This window comes from Ovis canadensis, chromosome 13 (genome assembly GCF_042477335.2).
Source record: "Ovis canadensis isolate MfBH-ARS-UI-01 breed Bighorn chromosome 13, ARS-UI_OviCan_v2, whole genome shotgun sequence".
In the NCBI taxonomy this organism is placed as follows: Eukaryota; Metazoa; Chordata; class Mammalia; order Artiodactyla; family Bovidae; genus Ovis; species Ovis canadensis.
This window is the reverse complement of record NC_091257.1, coordinates 97,370,535-97,396,996: the sequence shown is the minus strand read 5'-3', so window position 1 is coordinate 97,396,996 and position 26,462 is coordinate 97,370,535. Positions and strand designations below refer to the sequence as shown.

General features: G+C 47.4%; 1 protein-coding gene across 6 annotated transcripts in view; it reads right to left on the bottom strand.

The window, feature by feature from the left end:
* DOK5 (docking protein 5) overlaps positions 1–26,462 on the bottom strand; it is a 146,371-nt gene that overhangs the window by 27,862 nt on the left and 92,047 nt on the right. For 5 of the 6 annotated variants that reach the window (XM_069547062.1, XM_069547064.1, XM_069547063.1 and 2 more), the window contains one exon: positions 10,997–11,132. In XM_069547062.1, the coding sequence (XP_069403163.1) occupies positions 10,997–11,132 (136 nt within the window). Of the gene's footprint in view, positions 1–10,917; positions 11,133–26,462 lie in introns of all 6 variants that reach the window. The other variant, XR_011248049.1, reaches the window with a different exon arrangement.

The window sequence follows — 26,462 nt, the reverse complement described above, 5'->3', positions numbered from 1 at the left end:
CTAGCTGAAATACCATTATTATCTTTCGACTTGAAAATCAAGCAGTATCACTCTTAGAAACTCTTAGTTACTTGTGCTATTAGTGACTTAATAAATCCTAAAAGCTACATTTGCTCCTTTAAATATATTTATTAATATGAATGAAATATAACAATTCAATTCCACAACTTTATTCTGTGTTGATTCTGTGTTCCATGATTTCAATAAGCTGCATTCTATCTTTAAATAAATGAATTCAGAGAAAATAAATGTTAATTTTCGCTATGAGCCCAGTAGCTAACCTGTAGATACTGGAGCTAGCAACACCTGGGTTTAAATCTTGGCACCATCATTTCAGTCTGTGTCCAGGCTTCAAACTCCTTACCTATAAAAATGGGATGACAGTGCCCACCGTCAGTGGAGCCAAGATAAGATGTTAATAAATGCCTAGTGCTCGGCAGAGTTCCCGGCACAAAGTAACTTCTCAGTGAACGTCAGAGTCACGGATATCACCAGCAGCAGTCGCTCACAGCTACCTCTGGTTCATCCGAAATCTCAGCTCAGGCACAAACTTCTCCACAAAGAGCATCTCATCCCTTGATGGAGACCACATTTCTAGCACCTGAAAACGTCCCTGCCAAGCTTTCAAAGCCTGTTCTTTCTTACCAAGCTCTGCTACGCATTTAAGTGGGAAAGCCCGTCCTCTTTCTCGCCGGTGTATCAGCTCAGTCTGCCCAGGCCAGAAGCCCAACTACTGTTTCTGTAAAATAATCATGGGTGCTACCTTGGTGATAAAGCACCCTCCTGCCAGTGCAGGAGACAAGGGTTCGATCCCTGGCCCAGGAAGATCCCCCGAGCCGAGGAGCAACTAAGCCCGGCTGTCACAGCTGTTGAGCTTGTGCCCAGAGCCTGGAGTTGCAACTACAGAAGCGCGCGTGTCCTAGAGACTGCGCTCCGCAAAGAAGCCCCCACACCACGCTCAGAGCCGCCTGCTCGCCGCAGGTAGTGACAAAGCCCGCGCGGCAACAGGGCCAGCAGAGCCAGAAGGAATAAACCTTAAAAAATTGTGTAGCCAGTTTAAAAAATTAATGTTAGAGAAAAACATACAGTGGAATATTGATCTTAAAGCCCCCTCCCAGACCCTCGAGTCACAGTCCCGCTCGCCAAAGGTAACCAACACAACCCGGGACACTAGTCTCCCGCCACAAGCTCACTCTCAGGGCTCACAAAGCGCGGGTGAGGGTGAGGGTGAGAACGAGTGTGTCCAGGTGAGAACAAGTGCGCCCACTCTGCCTGCTGCCCTGCCCCTCCTCACCCGAGTGCTTCACACGCACGGGGTCACCACCCACGACTGCTCAGCGGCCTCACTGAGCTCCTGTTGACACCACGGCCCACGGTGCACCCAGGCTCCCGCTGGGCTGACGCTTCTGTCACTCACACACCAGCCCCCAAGAGGGGGAGCTCCATCTTCTCTGATCACGTCCCAGCGCCTCGTGGGCAGCAGGGCTCGGCAAACGCGGTAAGCAGAGGATGCAAGGAAACAGGAGTGACTCCCTCCAGGTGTGCCCGCTACCTTTGCTTCTGCTGGTGCGGCTGTAGAGTAAGGTCCTGGAAGTTCTGTTGCTGAGTAAAGAGACGCTTGAAGTTCTCATTGTTTTGGCTGCACCTCACGGCGTGCGGAACGTCCAGGACCAGTGACTGACCCTGTGACCCCTCCAGTGAAAGCACGGAGACTTAACCACGGGGCCACCAGGGAGTCCCTGAATCCAATTCTGGTCCGTTTAATCCTGATCAGAGGGACAAACTGCCCTCAGAGGGGACTAGGGCAAATTGAATCACAGGATTATACTGTTGCATGTTTTCAAGGGTTTGAATTCATAACTAATCTAAACCCAAGCTTCTTTAAAGATGCAAAGATTTTTTCACAATTTATTTTATGTCCTCTGTAAGATCTACTTTGCAAGCAGTAGATTGGTGTTTGATAAAATGTTTTTGAGCTATAATTAATATTAGTGGAAAAAAGTTGATAACCACTTGAAGTAGTATGCTAAAAGAAATTTAAAAAAAAAGAATCTGTAAGTTAACCCAATTAACCAGAGTCTATAAACACAAAAAGAGGCAAAAACTGATTTTTTGTGTGTGGATAGAAGAATAGGGACAAAGTTGTGAAAAGGGTGCTCATACACATAAAAATCCAAGCAGGTGAGGGTCTTTTAGTCTGAGAAGTAGTGAAGTTGATTCTATGCTTTCTTTGATATCTTCCGCTATTTTTTTTAATGTGGTGACTATAATTTTTTAAATGAGGCTGAATGTAACTTACTTTGGGTTGCAGAGCTGTAACACAGTTCCACTTGAATTCTACAAATTCATTATCAAATTTTATTTGCAAAACTAAACATGGAAATAAATCTCAGGTAAACAAGCAAACGAAAAAAGAGGGAACACAGAAACAGCTGGGATTAAACTCGCAAGCCTGGGGGCACAGTCAGGGCTGCAAAAGAAGGGGGAGACGGGGCCTCAAAGTCACCCCCAGGGGAGGCCAAACCTGCAGCCACACAGGGAGCCGCCAGATCCCCATCACGCTCCACCCTGTCCCTCTCGCCTAGAAGGAAATTCTGAAGATGACCGCCCGGGTCGAGGAATGAGGGACCTCCCACACACTGCCACTCCTTGCTCCAAAATTAGACTCTCACAGCACTGATCTCCAAGGTGGCAAAAATAGCCGGCCGCTCAGGGAAGTCCCAAAGTGTCCCCACGGAGTCTTCCTGTCGCTGTTCCAGCGAGGCAGCTGCCGGCTCTCAAGCAAACAGCTCCGGCAGCCCCATCTCATCACCGGTCAGTCCTCCCCGAACCACCCACCCTCCTCTGCGCCACTCTTAGAGTGAATCAGAGCACGCTGGACTCGCAAGCAGAGGGGGGAGATCACGAGGAACATGATGCCTCTCTGGTGCCAGAAATACCGAAAGAAACCGGGTTTGCCGTAACAGTGATTTTTTTAGGATGTACTCTAAGTTGATACGCATTTTTGAAAGATACTCTGACATTCAGGGTAGTTTGAAATTGCTAAGACAGCATGGATAGAAGAGAAACAGAAGGGCTTTAAAACCCGCTGGAGAGTAACGCCATTGTGGCCGCAGGCAGACTGTTAAGAACCACACAAACTCCCCTCTCACCCGGTCTGGGAGAATGGATCCGTGTGTGCGTACGGCTGAGTCGCCCTGCTGCCCACCTGAAAGTATCACAACATTGTGACTCAGCTAGACTCCAATATCAAACAAGAAATTTAAAAAAGAACCACATAAAAGATCCTGCATTCCTGGCTCCAGCAGCAATGAGCTCCATAGCCGCAGGCAAGTGACCTCACCATTGGGAGCATCTGTTTTTTCATCTATAGCATCTGGACAGATTCCTTCCACGTCAAGGGTCATGAATAGTTCTCCCTTGAATGATAAGTCCCGTGGGATCAGGGGCTTTACCTGTTGATTACCGCTATATCCTAGAGCACATAACAGCAGACTGCTGCTGTTGCTACGTTGTCTCGGGCTCTTTTTTGATCCCAAGGACTGTGGACCACTAGGCTCCTCTGTCCGTGGGATTTTCCAGGAAATAATACCAGAGTTCAGTTCAGTTCAGTTCAGTCGCTCAGTTGTGTCTGACTCTATGCGACCCCATGAATCGCAGCACGCCAGGCCTCCCTGTCCATCACCAGCTCCTGGAGTTCACTCAGACTCACGTCCATCGACTCAGTGATGCCATCCAGCCATCTCATCCTCGGTCATCCCCTTCTCCTCCTGTCCCCAATCCCTCCCAGAATCAAAGTCCTTTCCAATGAATCAACTCTTTGCATGAGGTGGTCAAAGTACTGGAGTTTCAGCTTTAGCATCATTCCTTCCAAAGAAATCCCAGGGTTGATCTCCTTCAGAATGGACTGGTTGGATCTCCTTGCAGTCCAAGGGACTCTCAAGAGTCTTCTCCAACACCACAGTTCAAAAGCATCAGTTCTTCGGTGCTCAGCCTTCTTCACAGTCCAACTCTCACATCCATACATGACCAGAGGAAAAACCATAGCCTTGACTAGACGGACTTTAGTCAGCAAAGTAATGTCTCTGCTTTTGAATATACTATCTAGGTTGGTCATAACTTTTCTTCCAAGGAGTAAGCGTCTTTTAATTTCATGGCTGCAATCACCATCTGCAGTGATTTTGGAGTCCAAAAAATAAAGTCTGACACTGTTTCCACTGTTTCTCCATCTATTTCCCATGGAGTGATGGGACCGGATGCCATGATCTTCGTTTTCTGAATGTTGAGCTTTAAGCCAACTTTTTCACTCTCCTCTTTCACTCTCATCAAGAGGCTTTTTAGCTCCTCTTCACTTTCTGCCATAAGGGTGGTATCATCTGCATATCTGAGTTTATTGATATTTCTCCCAGCAATCTTGACTCCAGCTTGTGCTTCCTCCAGCCCAGCGTTTCTCATGATGCACTCTGCATAGAAGTTAAATAAGCAGGGTGACAATATACAGCCTTGATGTACTCCTTTTCCTATTTGGAACCAGTCTGTTGTTCCATGTCCAGTTCTAACTGTTGCTTCCTGACCTGCATACAGATTTCTCAAGAGGCAGGTGAGGTGGTCTGGTATTCCCATCTCTCTCAGAACTTTCCACAGTTAATACCAGAGTGGGTGGCCATTTCCTTGTCCAGGGGATCTTCCCGACCCAGGGATCAAACCTGTGTCGCCTCCATTGGCGGATTCTTTACCACAGAGCCACCGGGGAACCCCAGAGCGGATAACCCCTCAGTGAACATCGTGAATGAACAAATGAATGAGAACGAATGACCGCATCTACCTCGCCGAGACTCCATCCTGACTGCAGAGAAAGGGCAGTAGAGTGTCCAGCTTGACAAGCGGTATGGCGGCTGTTACTAAAGAGCCGTGCACTTAGCAGGTGCTTCATAAACAAATAGTATTAGCAAAACACCATAAAGTCGGAAACACTAAAAAAGTGTTATTCCAGAAGTTTGCACTCTGTGGAGACAGTAAGTTCAGTTCAGTTCAGTCGCTCAGTCGTGTCTGACTCGTTGCGAACCCGTGAAACACAGCACGCCAAGCCTCCCTGTCCATCACCAACTCCCGGAGTCCACCCAAACCCATGTCCATCGAGTCGGTGATGCCATCCAGCCATCTCACCCTCTGTCGTCCCCTTCTCCTCCTACCCCCAACCCTTCCCAGCATCAAGGTCTTTTCAAATGAGTCAATTCTTCGCATGAGGAGTTCCAGCTTCAGCATCAGTCCTTCCAATGAACACCCAGGACTGCTCTCCTTTAGGATAGACTGGTTGGATCTCCTTGCAGTCCAAGGGACTCTCAAGAATCTTCTCCGACACCAAAGTTTAAAAGCATCAATTCTTTGGCACTCAGCCTTCTTTACAGTCCAACTCTCACATCCATACATGACCACTGGAAAAACCATAGCCTTGACTAGACGGACCTTTGTTGACAAAGTAATGTCTCTGCTTTTTAATATGCTGTCTAGGTTGGTCATAACCTTCCTTCCAAGGAGTAAGCATCTTTTAATTTCATGGCTAAAATCACCATCTGCAGTGATTCTGGAGCCCAGAAAAATAAAGTCAGCCACTTTTTCCACTGTTTCCCCATCTATTTGCCCATGAAGTGATGGGACTGGATCTTAGTTTTCTGAATGTTGAGCTTTAAGCCAACTTCTTCACTCTCCTCTTTCACTTTCATCAAGAGGCTCTTTACTTCTTCTTCACTTTCTGCCATAAGGGTGGTGTCATCTGCATATCTGAGTTTATTGATATTTCTCCCAGCAATCTTGATTCCAGCTTGTGCTTCCTCCAGCCCAGAATTTCTTATGATGTTCTCTGAATATAAGTTAAATACCGAGGGTGACAATATACAGCCTTGACATACTCCTTTTCCTATTTGGAACCAGTCTGTTGTTCCATGTCCAGTTCTAAGTGTTGCTTCCTAACCTGCATACAGGTTGCTCAAGAGGCAGGTCAGGTGGTCTGGTATTCCCATCTCTTTCAGAATTTTCCACAGTTCATTGTGATCCACACAGTCAAAGGCTTTGGCATAGTCAAGAAAGCAGAAATAGATGTTTTTTTGGAACTCTCTTGCTTTTTCAATGATCCAACAGATGTTGGCTATTTGATCTCTGGTTCCTCTGCCTTTTCTAAAACCACCTTGAACATCTGGAAGTTCATGGTTCACATATTGTTGAAGCTTGGCTTGGAGAATTTTGAGCATTACTTTACTAGCATGTGAGATGAGTGCAATTGTGTGGTAGTTTGAGCTTTCTTTTGCATTGTCTTTCTTTGGGATCGGAATGAAAGCTGACCTTTTCCAGTCCTGTGGCCACTGCTGAGTTTTCCAAATTTGTTGGCATATTGAGTGGAGCACTTTCACAGCATCATCTTTCAGGATTTGAAATAGCTCAACTGGAATTCCATCACCTCCACTAGCTTTGTTCACAGTGATGCTTTCTAAGGCCCACTTGACTTCACATTCCAGGATGTCTGGCTCTAGGTGAGTGATCACACCATCATGATTATCTGGGTTGTGAAGATCGTTTTCTTGCCATCTCTTCTTAATATCTTCTGCTTCTGTTAGGTCCCATACCATTTCTCTCCTTTATCGAGCCCATTTTTTCATGAAATGTTCCCTTGGTATCTCTCATTTTCTTGAAGAGCTCTCTAGTCTTTCCCATTCTATTGTTTTCCTCTGTTTCTTTGCACTGATCACTGAGGAAGGCTTTCTTATCTCTCCTTGCTATTCTTTGGAACTCTGATCAAATGGGTGAATCTTTCCTTTTCTCCTTTGTTTTCGCGTCCTTTCTTTTCACAGCTATTTGTAAGGCCTCCCCAGACAGCAATTTTGCTCTTTTGCATTTCCTTTTTTGAGGCCTTGATCCCTGTCTGCTGTACAGTGTTACAAACCTCCATCCATAGTTCATCAGGCACTCTATCAGACCTAGTCCCTTCAATCTATTTCTCATTTCCACTGTATAATCATAAAGGATTTGATTTAGGTCATACGTGAATGGTCTAGTGGTTTTCCCTACTTTCTTCAATTTAAGTCTGAATTTGGCAATAAGGAGTTCATGATTTGAGCCACAGTCAGCTCCCAGTCTTGCTTTTGCTGACTCTATAGAGCTTCTCCATCTTTGGCTGCAAAGAGCATCATCAATCTGGTTTTTGTGTCGACCCTCTGGTGACGCCTGTGTGGAGTCAGTAAGGGGCCCCCAATCTCCCCTCCACATGTGCACACTCTTGTGGGGTCCCCTACCTCGACCTTTGGTAGCACGTGTGACTCGCTTCCAACCAACAGCCTATGATGGGGTGATGGATGTCACGGCCACGACTGGGACACAGAGGATCGTGGCCCTCGCTGTGAAGGAAAGTCTTTCTTGCTGGCTTTGGTGAAACAAGTGGGAAGACGGCAAGAAACGGAGGGCAGCTTTTGGGAGCTAGGGCGGCCTTCGTCCACCAGCCAGCAGGAAACCGGGCTGTTAAATTCTCAGCCCCAGGGAATTAACTTGCACTGATAACCACCGTGAGCTTGTGAGTGGGTCCCGCCCCCATCTCAGCTTCTGCAGCCGCCGCCTCCAGTGCCAGGCGGGGTTTCGTGGAGGACACTCTCCCCGTGGACGGGGGAGGGTGATCGAGGGGCACCGCATCTGCTGTGACAACTTGGCATGAAAACGACACAGACATATGGCTACATGGATCTAGAGGCTGGAAGTCTGAGACAGGATTCTCTGGGGTAAACTCATGGTGTCCGCTGTCCTGGTCACTTTTGGAGGTTCCAGGAGAGGGTCCATTTCCTTCCTTATTTCTAGAGGTCACCGCCGACCTTTGGGCCCAGCTCCTCCGTCTCCATGACCGTCAGGGGAGACTCTGCAAACGCCTCTGCGTGCCTCTGCCTTCACGGCCATGGCACTTCGGTCCAACTCCGACTCCTCGTTTCCTTCTTACGGGGACCTTGTGATAACACCGGGCCCACTGGAACGATCCTGCCCAATCTCCCGTCTCAGGAGCTTTAACCGAATCACAGCTGCAGAGTCCCTTTTGTCACAGAAGATAATGCCCAAAGGCTCCAGGGATTAAGATGTGGAAGACCCTCAGGGAGCCATCATTCAGCCCATCACAGTAATAACAGTAATGATAATAAAATAAAACAATTATGATCATCTGACTCACACGTCTCTCCTTTATGACTTCTGGGATTCAGGGTCATAAGTCTGATTCACACCATTCACACAAGCCTGCAATTTCAAACTGTCACGGGTAAAGCGTTCTGTCCCGGGAGTTTTACAACAGCGGCAGCAAACTGTCGCTTAGATTTAGGTTCAGGGCTGCCTAATGATATTAGCTTCAACATCTTTCTCCGCTTATGACCTTGACTATCTCAGAGATGCCAGCCAGTAGCGGCACAGTGGCAATCCCTAGTCAAAATACACCCAATCTGGGGCCCCTCTCCCAGTGATGAGAAAATGCAGACGAACTGAAGTGTAACAGTATCATCCCAATTTGTTTCATTTTAGCACGGTATCTCTTTTCTCCCCTAATCAGAGATCGATTCAAGGATGTTGATGTTTAAACATTCTGCAATCCCCAGTTTTAACTCCCTTGAGATTCAGATCCCATTTTGAAGTTTACTCACTTCCATTTAAAACAGGATGTTTTTACTTTTAAAATCACATTCACTTCATAGAGCTTGTTAAGCACACAGCAAATTAAGAGCAAACAACATTATATTACAGTTAAATTTGCAAAGGGATGATCTGAATGAATTACTCATATTCCTGATTAATTTTTAGTGGAAGTAATGAGGCGGTTACAAATGGAAACACATGTGCGTGCAGAACCTCCCTTTCAAGTACAGACAGATTTATGCTAATTGATGGCTTTACAAAAAGGTAATCTTAAAAAAAACCTTCTTCAGACATTCAAAGGCATCTTGAGTAGCTCACAGTTTGAATGCAGTGGCACACTGCCCTGTGTGTTCAAAACGACTTGAATTCTTCCTTCTTGTCTTCCTTCCCTCTTCCTTTTTCTTTCTACCCATCCATCCTTGCATTTACCCACCTCTACTGCAATACCCAGAACTGGGAAGAATATGGGAAACTGGATGCCAAGACGCTATTAGCTCAGAAGGAACACTTCTACATGGTTGAGGGGGAAATCAGAAGACTATTTCATGATATGTGAAAATCAAGTGAACTCTGAATTTCACTGTCCGTTACTAAAAGTTTCCTTCGGAACACAGCCATGTCCACTTGAACCCACACGGCCTATGCTTGCACGTGCTCTCCAGCGGCACAGGAGAGAGCTGCAGCAGAGCCCATCTTCATCCAGACAGCCTGAAACACCACTGTCTCAGCCTGTATTAAAGATCTGCTGACCCCAGCTCCAACATCCCACATCATGGCACGCATAAGTCATTTGGGGATAATCCCTGGCTGCTTTGGGACAGATCATATTACTGGCACGCTTTCCCCCTCTTTAAATCCAACCACCTCACATGGTTAAATCAGACTTTTCAAATTGCCCTAACCTTCCCATGCCAACCCAGTTCCTCTCGGTTCTGCAGATTTCTTTCCCAGATGTGACCGTCTATGCATGTGTTTGCAGTCACAATTCATGAGTTGTGTTATTTAGCTGTTGCACATTCATTTCAGATTTTGTAAATTTACTGTTCCTAAAGAAGAAACTCATGAATCACAATTCTCCATACGAGGCACAGTCCCTGGGTGTCTCTGCACACTGATGACTATGAAGGTTTACCCCCTAGAGACAGCAAACACACGCTGTGCGCAGAATGAAGTCTGTATAGGTTTTCTTTGTCCTACAAAGTATTACTGATTTTTGTTGCTGGTTTTAGCTGGGATTAACTTCCAACACTTATAAACTGAAAGATACTATACAGACTCAAAGTTTACTTGGAAAAAAAAAATTAAGAACTCTCCTGCACAGAAACCATGGCCTCATGTCAACAGCTGTCTGGCCGTGAGCTTTTGATATTTCCCCCGTTTCCTCTCAGCTCTCTTCTCTCACTTACATTTTTCCTCTGACCACTGCTGACCTTTGAAATTACAACTTCTGTTACACTTGTAAGTACATATGGCCTTCTCTGATAGCTCAGTTGGTAAAGAATCTGCCTGCAATGCGGGAGACCTGGGTTCTATCCCTGGATTGGGAAGATCCCCTGGAGAAGGGAACGGTTACCCACTCCAGTGTTCTGGCCTGGAGAATTCCATGGACTGTATATCCTTGGGGTCGCAAAGAGTCGGACACAACTGATCAACTTTCACTTTCAGAGGTAGATAACCCATGGAATTGTGTCTATAGATGTCCATACATAAGCCAAATGGATTTTAATGTGTATACGTATATATACAGACTGTGATGGACTGAATATTGTGTCCCCAACCCCAAATTGATATGTTCAAACCTTAGCCCCCAACTGATGTTATTAGACAGTCAGGCATATGGCCAGGTCATGAGGGCAGAGCCCCCATGAGCGGTATTAGCGCTCTTACAAGAGGGAGCCCAGAGACCCCTCACCCCTTCTGCCATTTGCGACACAGTAAAAAGACAGCCAGTTACAAACCAGGAAGTGCCCCCCAGAACGCGCCAGCACCCTGATCTCAGAATTCTGAGTCTCCCAGTGAGAACGAAATAGACTTGCTTTTCATAACTCGCTCAGTGGACAGCATTCTGCTGCGGGAATGCTGATTACACACACACGTTACAAGGGAGTTACACACACAGAACATAGTGAGTGAGCAGATGACGAGCTGGCGGATGCTTCTTCTGCTCCCAAGTGACTTTCTGGAGCTTCCCAAGGATGCATGTCATCCGAGTAACACATTGCTGAGTACAGGAGGAAAGCACCTGCCCCCCAAAATACTGACCGTATTTTCAGCACAGAGACTGCAAGAGCACTCTGCCGCAGCGTACACGGGGCTCACGAGAGAGGGCTCGCAGACGTACCATGGAGCTCTTCGCGCTCTGCAGCACGCGCTGGTGCTGCTCTGCTATGGCCAGGGCAGCCGAGTGGACCTTCCGGTAGATGGCCTCCCCATCTCGCGTTTGAAAGACAAACAGCCCTTCACCAGTCTCACACATCCTGCGAAAACAAAGACAGAGGGCTTCTGAAAGCCAGCTTCTCCGAGCTCAATGCACCCAGAGCCTGGAACGACCCGACGGCAGCTCCATTCGCTCTGCATGAGATCAGGATTCCCGTTCACGTGCGCTGAACAGAGTTAACTGGAATCACAGTGTTTGACGAATTGTCATTAATACAGACACGCGGGCAAGGAGCCTGTCTCTTCGGGCCAACGGGGCGCTGCCCCGTTTTTTGTCCTGAAGGTTTTGTTGGAGGTTAATGAACAAATCGTTTCTGGGCTTTCAGTACGATCCCTCCACTTCTCAAAACTGTCAAAGAGGACACCAGGGCAAGGCTGTCTCAGCACAGCTCACCACTCAGAGACGCACCAGAAGCGGGGCCTTTCAGCTCAGAGGTGAGAAAGGGCTCTACGGCTCTCACCTGACCTGATCCGCCTTACAGACAACGGCTTAAAGAATGATTTTATTTCCAAAATCATCGATCCAACTTTACTCCAGGTTTTCACTCCATGTGATAAACCAAACGTAGCCAAGAGTATTTTAAACAGACTTAACTTGAACTGATGTGTGGATTGTAAGAGAACCAGGGAACTCAAAGACATGTGGGTTTCATCATTAATGTTAGGAACTAAGAGGGGAATCATCTCTACCTCAGGCTGTTAAAAAACAGAAATGAACTGCACCGATAAGGAAGACTGGTACATACAATTAGAACAGAGACCAGTGTGTTTTAACTACTAATATGTGTGCGTGTGTGTCTGTGTTTTCCAAGCGTGCTTAGTCGCTCAGCTGTGTCTGACTCGTTGCAACCCTTTGGACTGCAGCCTGCCAGCCTCCTCTGTCCATGGGATTCCCAGGCAAGAATACTGGGATGAGTCGCCATCTTCCTTCGTCAGGGGATCTTCCTGACCCAGGGATGGAACCCATGTCTCCTGTGTCTCCTGCACTGCAAGAGCACGTATATATATATTTGTATACACACACACACACAGACACACACACACAAAATACATATATATACAGTGATATGGGCATAGATAATTACTGAATGTATTTAATTATTATAAATATTTTTGAAGACTTGGATAATTTTCAAAAGGATTTTTTTTCGCAGTACAGTTCTGATTTTAATTACATATATCCACAGTAAACCAAGAGGTTGTTTTTGTTTGTTTTAAAGAACACTATTCAATTATTACATTATTTACAATTATTAATAATTAGTTATTCTAAGACACAATCCCTCTCCTTCCACCTCTGAAACTCTTACTGAAAACTGAATATTGGCCTGACTGCCTGAGTTTTGCTCACATCTAGAGATTCACATCGAAAGAACTTTTTAACACAGCATGGAAACCAAACCAATTTTCAACCCAAACTACTGTTAATGATTTTATCTATTCCAGTCTATGCAATTAGTGCAGTAAAAAAGGGAAGATTTATCCTTATCTAATTATCTACAGTTGGCTCAATATCCCGGCCATATGGCAGTTTTCAGCATGTATAGCATAGAGTATGTTAACTGGCTTGAATTTTGCTAGTATGGACCATGTAAGAAGAAAGAGAAAAACTAGAAGGCTCTTTCAACAAACTAGCATAAAAACTAGCTTATGAGGTTGATTGTGTGATTTTAATTGTCATTTTAATTCAAAGAATTAAAAACTAAAATTCAAAGCATTTTTGCTCAAGTCCTGTTTTGTTCCCGAAGACGTCCTAAAATACTTCCCTCCTCAGCTCTCCACTCTCTACTGGACCCACCGCGGAAATGTGACTCTGTTACTCGGCACTCAGTTCTGCAAGGTTTTCGATTTTTTCACACTTCTTTTTTTCCACCAAATATGGAAATATAACTTGTTAGGAGGAGGGTGACCTCAGTCGACTATCTAAGAGAAAGAAGTGGCCTTCTGTTTCTTTGAGGGCAGAGGTAGTCATTTAGTTACTTACTTAGATGTCAACCTTGATTTCAGAAAGTGTGAAGGTTCCTGTTAACTGGGAAGCACTTACAGGACGACTGACTCATGTAACAGCAAACCTGCAACTGTATTTCCAGAACTTGATGATCTGGTGACTTTAAGGTTTTTGTAACTGCAGCCCACAGCACGGAGTTTAGACTGTGACCAAATACTCCGGCTGACCTATTTAGTCTATCATCTAGGTGCCATCTAGCTATCTATTCATCTATCAGCTTATAAAATGCTGATGTTTTCTCTTCTGCTTTTAATACTAGTGGTGAAGTGCTTAATTTATATTATGATTATGACTCACTAATTGGCGAGAACTCTTTGAAAAAAATCACTCTTCCATCCAATGTCTGCTTTTGGTTAACGTCATGAATCCACCACAACCATCCTTTGGTGACATTTGATTCAATGATTACTGTGATCAGAAACGAAGGGAATCCAGAGAGCATCAAGTATTCCTGAAAGTCACGGGCTTTCCCTGCCTTCACCTGAGGATCTGAAAGACACATACACTCACACACACATAAATCCTTACACACACACACTTACATATGCATACATATACACACTTATACACACACACTGACCACTTACAGAAAGTAAGAGAGGCGTTACAACCTCAGATTCCCTCGGGGTTTAGACAAAGAACGTGAATGACTGGAGACAGCCTCCCACAGCACAGAGCTCCACAGGCAGGCACTTACACGGGAAACAAAGCCCAGCGCAGCCACACTGAAGAGAAACCAGAATCTGATCATTTAAGAGAAACCAGAAATCTTGAATTTTTATAGGAAATAATCTGAATTTTTAATGTTGCTACTTTTTCCATTTTCTTTAAGCTGTGGAGATCAAAATGCCACTTAAGGACCATACCTGGCCAGGAGGCCACCAGTTTGCATTAAGGGGACAAAAATGCACTAAAGACCTCTAAATAGGTCAGAAATTAGGCCTTTGGTTTGCACTGCATTCATCCGTACATTCAAAGGCATATGCCCTTCAGTGGGACAGCGTGGCCCAGAAAGTGTGGATAATGAACAAAAATTGACCTCAGAGGCTCTTCCATAGGTCTCTGCAAAACTCCACCCATGAGCTCTTGTATTTCATTCACATACTTCCCCCAACCCAACAGATTTGTTTGGCGCTGTTTCATAAGCAGCTTTACGATGCATTAAAAATGTTGCTGGGGGCCTTCAGTAAAATAATGGGCCAACTCCCCAAGGCAAGTCAGAAGAAAATGGGGGGGGGGTGGAGGGGAGGAAAGGAAAGGAAGTCAAAAGAAAAGTACAGCAAAGGCGTGATGGTCTTACACAGCCTCGCACGGCAGCTTGTGCCTCCCCCAAGACGGGGCAAAGGTGCTCTGGGTCACCGGCCGCAGACCTGTAAACGCCCAAGTGTGGACTACTAACTGTCCCGACTCCTCTCTCTCTCCCCCCACTGGCTGTGGCGCCGGCACTTTAGCTAATGTCCCAGATGCCCAGCACTCTTTCCTGATGGCCATACACTAACAGAAGCCAGCTGACAGGCACCCAGAGAAAGAAAAGTAAGGAGTTTAAGTGGGACCTTCTTCTGTCCTTCGAGAGGATAAAGATTTGGATACAAGAGCACCATATCCACACAGGTGTACTTAGAGCTTTGACGTCCTCAGTAGCTGCGCTGCCTAAAAGCCATGTGCGCCACTCCAAACCGTGGGTTATGCGACTGGTTAAGAACCCACTGAAAAACCAGAAAGTACTGGGAAATTCATTCCTTCATACACACGATAAGTGCGTATCAAGGCTGTGGGAAGAAGAGGCGTGGCGGAGGTAAAGACCTGGGCTCCAGCCTCCCCGGCTGGGGTTGCCCCTTACCAGCTTTGAGGCCTGGGACGTGTCCGTAAACCTCCCCAAGCCTGCGCTGCCCATCTGAAAAGTAAATATAATGATGGCAACTGGCACCTAAATTCATTACAAGCATTAGATACAACACACAGAACGCAGAGCACATCTTCAGATAGCGTGAATGGGAGCTCCACGTGGGCAGAGGCTGCTTTCTGACTTACTCACCGCTTTTCCACCAGGACCCAGCACAGGCCTTGGCCTTTATTTGGTGCCCAATAAATGACTGCAAGGGGCTTCCCTGGCAGCTCAGTGGTAAAGGATCTGCCTGCCAGGCGGGAGACTCAGGCTTGATCCCTGCGTCGGGAAGATCCCCTGGAGAAGGGAATGGCAACCCACTCCAGTCTTCTTGCCTGGGAAATCCCACAGACAGTGGAGCCTGGTGGGTACAGTCCATGGGGTCGCCAAAGAGTCAGCCACGACTTAGCGACTGAGCAGAGGACAAACTCACTGTAGAAGGGACGAGGAGACAGCAGGCAGGGCTGGGAGAGGAGCTACTGGGAACCTGGCCCGGGCTTCCTCGACTCGTGGGATCAGCATGCGAGACACAAGGTACTCAGGCTTCTGAGCAGGGGACAGCTCTGTGGACATCAATACACAGCTTTCATTTGCTTGTCAGACCTCTGTATCTCCTACTGAATATTTTAAATCACCTCATTTTTTTTTCTCTTTAACAAACATGTTGTAAATGGGATGATCAAATCCGTACCATGAACCAGGAGGCTCTGCCACAGATTGAGAGCAGACGCGAGCATAAATGCGATGAAACGCTCTGATTCAGGCCTCGGTCCAAGATGCAAGCTGAGTGCCTGCTCACTTTGCAGTCATGGGTCAGCTGCATCTCAGTCTCTGCGACCCCACGGGCTGCAGCATGCCAGGCCTCCCTGTCCGCCTCTGTCTCCTGGAGTTTGCTCAAACCCATGTCCACTGAGTTGGAGATGCTAACGATCTCATGCTCTGCCACCCCCTTCTCCTTTTGCCTTCAATCTTTCCCAGCATCAGTGCCTTGCCCAATGACTTGGCTTTTCCCATCAGGTGGCCAAAGTAGTACAGCGTCAGTCCTTCCAATGAATAGTCAGGCTTGATTTCCTTTAAGGTGGACTGGTTTGTATTCCCTCTCAGTAACACAGGTAGATTAGAAACTTTCATAAGATGCACTGTCTTAAGACATGTGGCATGAACTGTGTTACTTATCCCTTTACTAATAAGGGGAAGAGTTTAGGTGTTTGTTATTAAGGAAAAAAAAAAAAAGACAGCAGGCAACCCACTGAAATGTTTCTCTATAATTTAATCAAAACTGTAACTGAGAAGAACATGACTCCATCCCTGGAAGAGTCACATTCAGTTAACGCGATGTCTCTACCGCCTAAAATCACCTCACACTGCGGGCAGATGCATGTGCAGCTTGCAGGGCCCTGCTCTGGGGGCTGCAGGAGGCAGGACCTCCCTGTCCCAGCTCCCTCGCATGCTGGGACCTTGGGCGAGTTCTCTGGCCTCTTGAAGCCAGCCTCATGATTCTAACGTGAGTAATAAACTCACCCAAACTTCAGAGGGTGGGGGGAAGTCTTGTTTTATATTTAGCAAAGGACCTGAATCAAGTAAACATTTAATTAGGATTGGGTGTTGCTACTTGAGCTCTTCAAAACATCAAAGCCAATGAGGATGAGGTTCTCGGGGAAAACGTCACGAGCCAGACACAACCACAGCCCAGAGGGAAACGCAGGTGACCGCACCCCGGTACAACAGTGAGCACGTGGGAGTCAGGTGCCTGGGAAAGGAGGGCGTGCGGCGGGGGGACGGTCGCCCACGGCTCACGGCGCCCGGCAGCACAGCAGTGCAAACCACTTCCTTGGGAACAGAATCATGAACGCAGGGAGATGAAGTTTCCCTTTAAGGAGAGAATCCACTTTCACTGAATAAAAACTATTATGATGGGGGGTTCCCTGGTGGCTCAGTGGTAAAGAATCTGCCTGCCAAGGCAAGAGACCTGGGATCAAAAGTTTGATCCCTGATCCAACAAGATCCCACACGCCTCGGAGCAAACAGGCCCACGTGCCACAACTACGGAGCCTGTGGTCCAGAGCCCGGGACTCGCAGCTGCTAAACCCTCGTGTCGCTGAAGCCCCCGTGCTCTGCACAAGAGAAGCCCCCGCTATGAGCAGCCTGGCCACCACCAGAGAGGAGCCCCTGCTCGCCCAGCTAGAGGAGGTCCGAGCAGCAGGGAAGACCCAGCACGGCCAAAAATAAATAAATTTTTAAAAAAAGATGATCCTTAGAAGAAATCCCAAAACGATGACAGGAAGTATCGTGTGTTTTATTTCTCCAGCTCCAGGAAGCTCCGGGTGCCCGTCCTGAAGTGTCAGCCACAGCTTAACAACCATGCGATCAGGATGAAGACAAAGGCCCCGATCCCCAGTGTGCATTGTCCTGTGGTTTGTCTTCAGCGTCACCAGAGTTCCTGTGACCAGACCCCTTACACACACACAGAAATGATCAGGATCGCTTTTCAGATCCATGTCCTAACCCTCCCGGGTGTAGGCTTGAAGGTTTGCGGGGGAGAAAATAAACTATCCAAAGCTACACAACACGGCTAGAATAAGAGAGGGTGGTAGCTTATTACTCGCTTCTGTTCTTGAACATTTAACATGTAATCACAGTCAAAGAAAGATGACGACTTTTTCCTCCTTGTTTGCTTTCTCATGCTAAGCCAAGACCTCGATCTAGGTCTTTCTCTCAAGGATGCATTTTTCCTCATCCTTCCGGATATGGCAGTTTATAAGGGCCTGGTTGGAAATTAAGTGCTAGTCTCAGTTTTTAAACTCAAAGATCACTTGGCGTTGTTCAGCCGCTCAGTCGTGTCCGACTCTTTGTGACCCCATGGACTGCAGCACACGAGGCTTCCCCATCCTTCACTATCTCCCAGAGTTTGCTCAAACTCATGTCCACTGAGTCAGTGAGCCCATCCAGCCATCTCATCCTCTGTCGTCCCCTTCTCCTCTCGCCTTCAATCTTTCCCAGCATCAGGGTTTTTTCCAATGAGTCAGCTCTTCGCATCAGGTGGCCAAAGGATTGGAGCCTCAGCTTCAGCATCAGTCCTTCTGAAGAATATTCAGGGTTGATTTCTTTAGGATGGACTGGTCTGATCTTGCAGTCCAAGGGACTCTCAAGCACTCTCAAGAGTCTTCTCCAGGTATTAGCTTTACTAATACCTGATGAGACGAAACGCAAGTGTAGGGAACCTGCTGAACACGGCTTGATGATAACGTGTCCAGAACTGATGCACTGTCAGCCCCCTCCACACACCCCACTTGGCAAGCTTTGCAGTTTAGCAGGTCATGAGCTCCTCCATTTTTCCCCTAATGCACATTCAACCAGTGAGTAAGTTTCTTGGGCTTTAGCTTCAAAACGCTTAAGCCCACTTTCACTCACTGCTAGCAGAGTCGTCACAGCCAGACTGCCCCCTCCCCTGAGCATCGCCGTGATGCTCCTCTAACTGGCTTTAGTCAGACAGAGTCTAGCCTAACAGAAACGAAACCAGACCATGTCCCCTCCTTGCTTAACACTCCCTGTGTAGCCGAGAACTTATCGTTGCTTAGTCGCTAAGTCAGGTCTGACTCTTTGGGACCCCGTGGGCTGCAGCATGCCAGTCCTCCCTGTCCTTCACTATCTCCTGGAGTTTGCTCAAATTCACGTCCATTGGTCCACTGAGTCGGTGATGCCATCCAACCATCTCATCCTGCCCTGCTTTCCCAAGTCAAGAATTTAATCTTGTCCAAGAAGAGTTCTGGTCTTTACCATGGGCTCCTGGGAGGTCAGGGGTTTTGCTTGCCTGGGGTTCTTGACCAAGCAAAGAGTAACAATGCCACTTAGAAGGAGCTTTGGGTCTCATGGCATCTGAGCTCCTGGAGCTGGAGATCTCCACCTGTGAAATCGACTCAATCCACCGTGCGGGCGATGGAGGCCCAGTAAACACTCGGATGCTGCAGGCTGGGGAGCATCCCTGGCTGGCAGCGCTCCGTGTGAACGTCACACGCTGAGAACGGGAAACATCACCCGCTTCCTCTGCTCCCCACCGCCTGCCCGTCCTCTCCTGGCTGATGGTAGTCTGTATCCATCTCTGTAATGAACTGTGAGTTTCACAGCTTTCAGTGAATTCTGAGTCATTCTAGCAAATGGTTCCACCTTTGTGGTATGGGAACCCCTGAACTTGAAATCGGCGTCGGAAGAGAGACAGGTCTCGGGGACCATTTCTTCAGACTGTGCAGCCCCCAGTGGCTCCCACGTGACTAGGACCAACAGCCAGACTCTTGTCCGTGGCCCCCGAGCCCCACACGGCCTGGGCCTGCCGCGTCTCTGCCTCCGTCACACGGCGCTTCCCTTCCACCTGTCCTGCCCCGGCCGCCTGGCTCTGCTCTACACACTCCTGACACGCGCGTTCCCCCTCGGCACCTCCTGCTTGTGCCAGAATCCTCTCCTGTCAGATTCCACGTGGCTCGCTCCCTCATCCCTTTCAGGCCTTTACTCATACATCACTGACCGAGCAAAGCCAGTCCTCTCACCCTTTTTAAACCTGTGCCCCCCTCTGGCACTTTCCATCACCTTATTTTCCATATGGGACTTACATGTCCTAACATCTATTTCACTTTTTCTTAATGTTTGCTATTGCCTGTATCTCCTCTCCTCTAGAGAGTACGTTTCATAACTGAACGTCAGTTTTATTTATTGCTACATCCATGCTGCTTGGAACCACACCAGCTCTTAGGGGGCACTCAGGGGATGTGTGGTGGAAGAAGGAGCGGCTCATTTGCACGAGCCCTTCACTAGAATTCTGAGGCACTGTCACGTACAGAGTGCCCACATACACTAGCGGGCCATCACCTATGACAAAATGGTCTCACCACACAAATGGCCAACGGGCGAAAAATGCCTGTAAAAAATGCCCAACATCACTAACCATCAGGGAAACGAGACCCACAATGAAATACAATCTCATACCTGTGAGAATGGCTGCTGGGAAAAAGGCAAGAGATGACAAGTGACGATAAGGATGCAGAGAAAAGGGAACCCGTGCGCACTGCAGGGGGGATTTAAACTGGGACAGCCGCTGTGAAACATGGCATGGTGCTTCTTCAAAAAAAAAAGTTGCCAAAAGATCCAGCAATTCCACTTCTGGCATATTTCCAGAGGAAATAAGGTCGCTATCTCGGAGAAATGTCAGCACGCCCATGCTCACTCCAGCGTTGTTTACAACGGCTGAGACGCGGAAATCACCAGAGTCCACCGACACGTGAGTGGACAAGAAACAACACACGGGAGTCGCAGAAAGGAGAAGGAAGTCCTGCCGGTCGCAACAGCGCGGAGGGACCGTGCGGGCATTATGCCAAGTGAAACAGGCCAGAGCGAGAGAGACAAATGCTGCGTGACCTCACTGACACGTGGAATCTTAAAACGCCAAACCCACAGACACCGCGAATAGAAGGGCGGTTACCAGGGGCTGGGGCAGAGGAAAACAGGGGATGTCGGTCTAAGGCTATAGACTTCCAGCTGGAAGGTAAAATCTGGAGATCTAATGTACAGCGTGGGGACCATCATCGGAAATACTGTATTGCATACCTGGAAGACAGCAGATCTTAAGTGTTCTCACCACAAAAAGGGGAATTATGTGAGGCTGAAATGGAGCAGGACCGTATGGTCCCTGCCCCCAACCTCCAGCCATGCCCTCTGCCTGCCTTCGGTCTGTGGGAAACCTCAGTCAAAGAATACGTTTAATCAGAAAAGCGAGAAATGCCGAAACAAAGGAAACCAGTGAAAGGAGGGTAACTGGTAATAGTGCAGTCATTGAGCATCGCCAAGGACCTCTAGCTCTTCCTGCAGGGCCGCGGATGATATCCCGAGCCACATCCTGTGAGCTGTATTACAGATCCCAAAACCCCAGGGGGAATCTTCTTGATGACCGCACTGTGCCCAGGACAGGAGGGACCACAGCAGAGAACTGGCCACAAATAAACGGGAGCAAACGGACCCTGGAACCGGAGATGAACTGGTAAACAGCCAAGACGCTGCTGGTCAGACCACCGACAGCCAACAAGAAGGTGCCCGCACCGCGCGGCACGCCCCCGCCAGCTCTGCCAAAGCTCTCACCCTGCTTGTCAGCAGGGGCTGGACAGGCGTCCAGCACCCTCACCGCCCCCCACAGCTGCTGGCGTCTGAAATACAGCAGCCTTTCCTTTCCACCAGCCTGGCCTGTTTGCTGGCTTCTGAACGGCAAGCAGCCAGACCCCGAGCGCACACTCTTCGCTGGGTGACGGCCATGCTAACAACCTTATCGTGGTGGTGCTTCTGCAATATACATGGAATAACGGCCTTTTTTTTTACCTTAAACTCATCAATTAGAGGAAGATAAAATTTTCTTCGTCAATGAAACGTTAAATAGTCTCTTAAAACAGACTGTTTTACCAATTAGTATTGTTTTCAGAGTGATATACAGAAGACACAGATGACTTCTTTTCCAAGACTGTTCAGATGCCTTTACATCCAAAAAAAGCCTTTTTCACCAATTTGTGCACTCCATTTAAGGAAAAGAATGGGCCTATGCAATGTCAATTTTCACATATTCTTGGCATACTTCAAAGTTTCTCTTAAAACGATATCAACAGCACAAGCGAGACGTTCCTCGGCTGGTAGAGAGAGGGGCCCAGGGGTGGTAGTCATCCATGGTGTCCCACCACACATCACCTGATCTCCTCCAATCCTTGCAGGCACTGAACCCAGGGCATCCATTTAAATCAGTCAGGAGGTGGGACGGGGCCTGACGCTGACACGTGGGAACTGGGCAGCCAGCTGTGAAATTCACAGGGAAACCGACTGGGCACCTGGCACCACGCTTCAGACAGTAAAGTTTGAAGAACAGTTCCGTGGGGACATGACTGCAGTTACAACTTCATGTCAATTGGATCTCCCCGTAAAAAATCTGAGACCCTGCCAGTCTGATCTGCTTCACTGATGTTTCAGGGCTTCCAAGGGGAAAGAAACAAATAGAAGACTAGAAAATACTCAGAAATAAAATAAGCAGTGTGTCCCTTCCCCTGCCTCCCACCCTCCCCATAAGCTAATTGTTCGTCATCTCTGGGGGCAATGAGTAGCAATTAATTATGCAATTGCACTTTACTATAGACTACAGATTATATATCAACTCTGGATTTCTTAAAAAAAAAAAAAAAAGAAGAAACCACAGAGGAATGGTTAGATTTGCCTACATTGGGAAAGAGAGGGATAAACGGAATCTAACAGACTCTTAACAACCTTTGGTCATGATACTGCCGCGCAGGAGAGATGGACGATCCTGACTGTAAGTGCTTCACTCAGAACCAAAAGGACAAACAGGAGGTTCCGGAATTAAACTAAGATAATTTATGAACGCGTGCTGGCTATGCAGTGTGCCTTCTCTCCCTTAGCTCTGAGAGTTCATCAAGAACTAGGCTGTGAAAGTGTTAGTCGCTCAGTCCCATCCGACTCTGCAGCCCCACAGACTGCAGCCCACCAGGCTCCCCTGTCCATGGGATTTTCCAGGCAAGAACACTGCTGCACCCGTTCCCTTCTCCAGGGGGTCTTCGGGACCCACAGACTGACCCAGGCCTTCTGCGCTGCAGGCAGGTCCTCTGCTCTCTGAGCCACCGGGAAGTCCAAGAACCAGGCTAGAGGGCACATACGTAACTCGAGACTGAGTCACGCTGATGTATAGCAGAAACCAGCTCAGCAAGGTGAAGCAATTATCCTCTGATTCAAAATGAATTTTACATAACTACTTAAGAGAAAGAGCTAGGCTAACCTGGTAGAGCTGCAACACGTAGCCTCCCTGGGAACCTTAGGGTTGGGGAGCAGGACGGCCTGCGTGTGTTTCTGAATCCACCTTTCACTCACTGCTCTGGTGTGCCTTTGGGTCAGTTGCACAGATGCCCAAGCTTCCCCTTAGGATGCGAATAATAATATCCCCTGGTTTATATGACCAGCAAATGACTTATATGAGATAGTGAGTATAATATGTTTAATATAACAACTTTCTCACAGTAGTTAACAGAACGTGTTAGTCGCTCAGTCGTGTCCGACTCTTTGTGACCCCATGGACTGTAGCCTGCCAGGCTCCTCTGTCTATGGAAATCTCCCGGCAAGAATACTGGCGTGGGTTGCCATTTCCTTCTCCAGGGGATCTTCCCAAGCCAGGGATAGAACCCAGGTCTCCCACATTGCAGGCAGACTGTTAACCATTTGAGCCACAGGGAAGCCCCTTCCTTACAGTAAGGGCCCAATAAATATCACTAATCGTTTCAGTGGCTGACATGCCTGCTAGAACATGGACCTGACAGTTCTTTGTTGCCGGGGGTTGTTCTCTACGGGTTACGCTGTGACAACTAAAAATGCCTCCAGACGCTGCCAAGGGATGGAGTGTCCTTTGAGGGCAAAATCAGCCCCTGGTTGAGAACCCCTGTCCTGTATCTCAGCACCATTATGAGTGATGTTGCTGATTACAGTCAAATAGCTGCCTTTCTTTCGTTGCTTTGAGCAATAATTAAATCCTCTGTTGGACAGATTTTGTTCCTTTTTTTTTAAACTTCGCGGGTCTTCCGACAGCGTCAGTACCCCCTTCCGGCCTTGTGAGAAAGCCGTACCCTGCCTGCCTCCACAAAGTCCTCAAAGCAGTTCCGGACACGGAGTCAACACCTGATAAGAATCCACTTCTCTTCTGTCGGCTGATGGGGTGAGAAGATCTCAAGGCTCCTGGAGGACCCGCGCAGCGTCAGGGTGACGCCATCTAGAAGGAGCGGGACTACGAGATACAACCTAGGGTCCTCAGCTGGCCTCTGGGTCAGCCCAAGCCTGAAGCCAGCCGCACCACCTGACTGGCTCTGAGGGCCAATGGCTCTCTCTTCTCTTTGCATCCCTTAGGGTTGACACAACTGCCGAGTACCTGCCAGGCGTTACACAGGCGTTTATCTATGCACCTTCGTTAATCTTCACAGTCATCTCGTGAGAGACAGAATATTACACTCATTTCACAGGTGGCTGATGGAAGCGCAGAGTTAGCTCATTCGTTCAAGGTCCCACAACCAGTATCAGATTAACTCTCATTTCATTTCCTCCGACTCCCAGCCTAGCTTATTACACACACCCCACTGTCAATCTTGGTGCCTCAAAATGCGCCATCCAACAGAAATAACACTTAGTTTCAACTCGAACACAGGTTCTGTCCAGACGGAGCAGAATTCTGCCTGAGGTCTTTGGGAAGATTGCCTGTGTCCTAGAGGGGAATGCTGTGCTTTTCAGACGCATGCTGGATATGTGAAAACCACCTGCCTGGGGAGACTTAACTCCTGTTCACCTATCAATGTGAGACAAGGAGGAAATTATCTTAGTTAATATGAAACTGCCTTGTTTTGAACACATCCAAAAATAGCCAAGGGAAAAAATTATCTTCACTAACAAAGCAAAAGGCAGGTATGAAATCTTCACACTTGGGGGAACATGAATGATTTTATTATCCTGAGCATCTTGATGGTGACTATAAAAGTCCATCTAATTTGAGTTTCAGGCAGAATATAAAATGGTAATATCACCTTGCGTTTAATACTGTCTGGATCCTGCAAACCCAGTCCTGCTCCAAAACTTATTGTAACAAAATCTCAAAGACACTATTTAATAGAAGCCCAGTGCCTTCTGGGCCCCCCATATGCTTCACTGCTTTCACCTACAACCACCCCAGAAGGAAGTTAATACTTAGATAAACATAAAGGGAAGTTGAACACTTTGTCCACAGTCCACAGCTGATAAAAAACAGAGATCAGACTCCGTTGCTGGCTCTCAGACGGAGGAAGGGGACTATGAACCAAAGAGTGTGGGCAGCCTCCAGAAGGTGCAGACGGCTGACAAGACAGGGAACTCCGTCCTGCAGCCACGTGGAGCTGAACTCAGCCCACAGCCTGAATGAGGCTCAAAGCAGGTTTATCCCCAGAACTGGAGAAAAATCTTGCTTTTGTGAATCATAGAGCAAAGAGCCAGCTGAGCCATGCTGTGTCTCGACTTCTGACCTAATAAACGGCTGTGACTTTTAAGTAAAAAAATACATGTAAATAAATCAATAGCTCCCACTTAGTGTTTAAAGAAAAAGAATAGAGATCAGACCCGAGGGTTTCTCTGACCCCCAAACCAGGGCCCCTTATGCACACAGCACGCTGTCTGAGAAAGGGGCCAGGTCCTGAGAGCACAGTCCTAGCACCTGGCCTTCTGATGGTCCATCCGGCCTCTAGTTTGCACAGCCCCACAGAGCACGGCCACTGAACAAGAATCTGTTCAAACTCCACATGTATCCCAGGTCCCTACAACATCTGAGGCGCAGCCCCGTGGGGGTGAGCTGTAGCTGTTACAGCGTCTAACCCCTGGAGTTCTTGCACGAAACACCCCAGAGGACAGAGCACAGAGAGACGAGAGCCATGAGCAAAAGCGCGTTCGTGCCGAGTCAATGGTGACGGCTGTGGCCAGAGAAATCCGGGACACTTCTGACGCTCACGTCCTCACGTGTCCTCTTCCCTCCGCCGCTCCCTGCCCTCAGGCTCCGTGCTCTCTTCCCACATCCACATCGGCCACCTCTGCCCTGTTACTTACAAAATGTGAGCACGCTTACACAACAACACACACGCAATCACACACACACAATCACACACTACCATACACACAATAACAACACACACACAATAACACACACAATAACACAATAACACAAACAATAACACACAATAACATACACAATCACACACTGCCATACACACAATAACAACACAATAACACACACACAATCACACACAATCACACACTACCATACACAATAACACACACAATAACAACAACATAAACAACACACAATAATATACACACAATGACACAATAACTACACATGCACAATAACACACAATAACACAACACACACAATAACATAAACAATAACACACAATAACATACACAATCACACTACCATACACACAATAACACACAATAACACACACAATAACACACAATAACATACACAATCACACTACCATACACACAATAACACAAAACACACAATCACACACACACAGTCACACACTACCATACACACAATAACACACACAATAACACAATAACATGAACAATAACACACAATAACATACACACACAATAACACAATAACAACACATGCACAATAACACAGTAACACACACAATAACACAATAACACACACACAATAATACAACAACACATACACCCCTGCATGCTTACACAACACACACACAATAACACAATAACAACACATGCACAATAACACAACACACATATATACAATAACACATACATAACAACACACACACACACACACCCCTGCATGCTTACACAATGACACAAACACACAGCTGCATGCTTACACAGTAACACACACACACACACACACACACACCTGCATGCTTA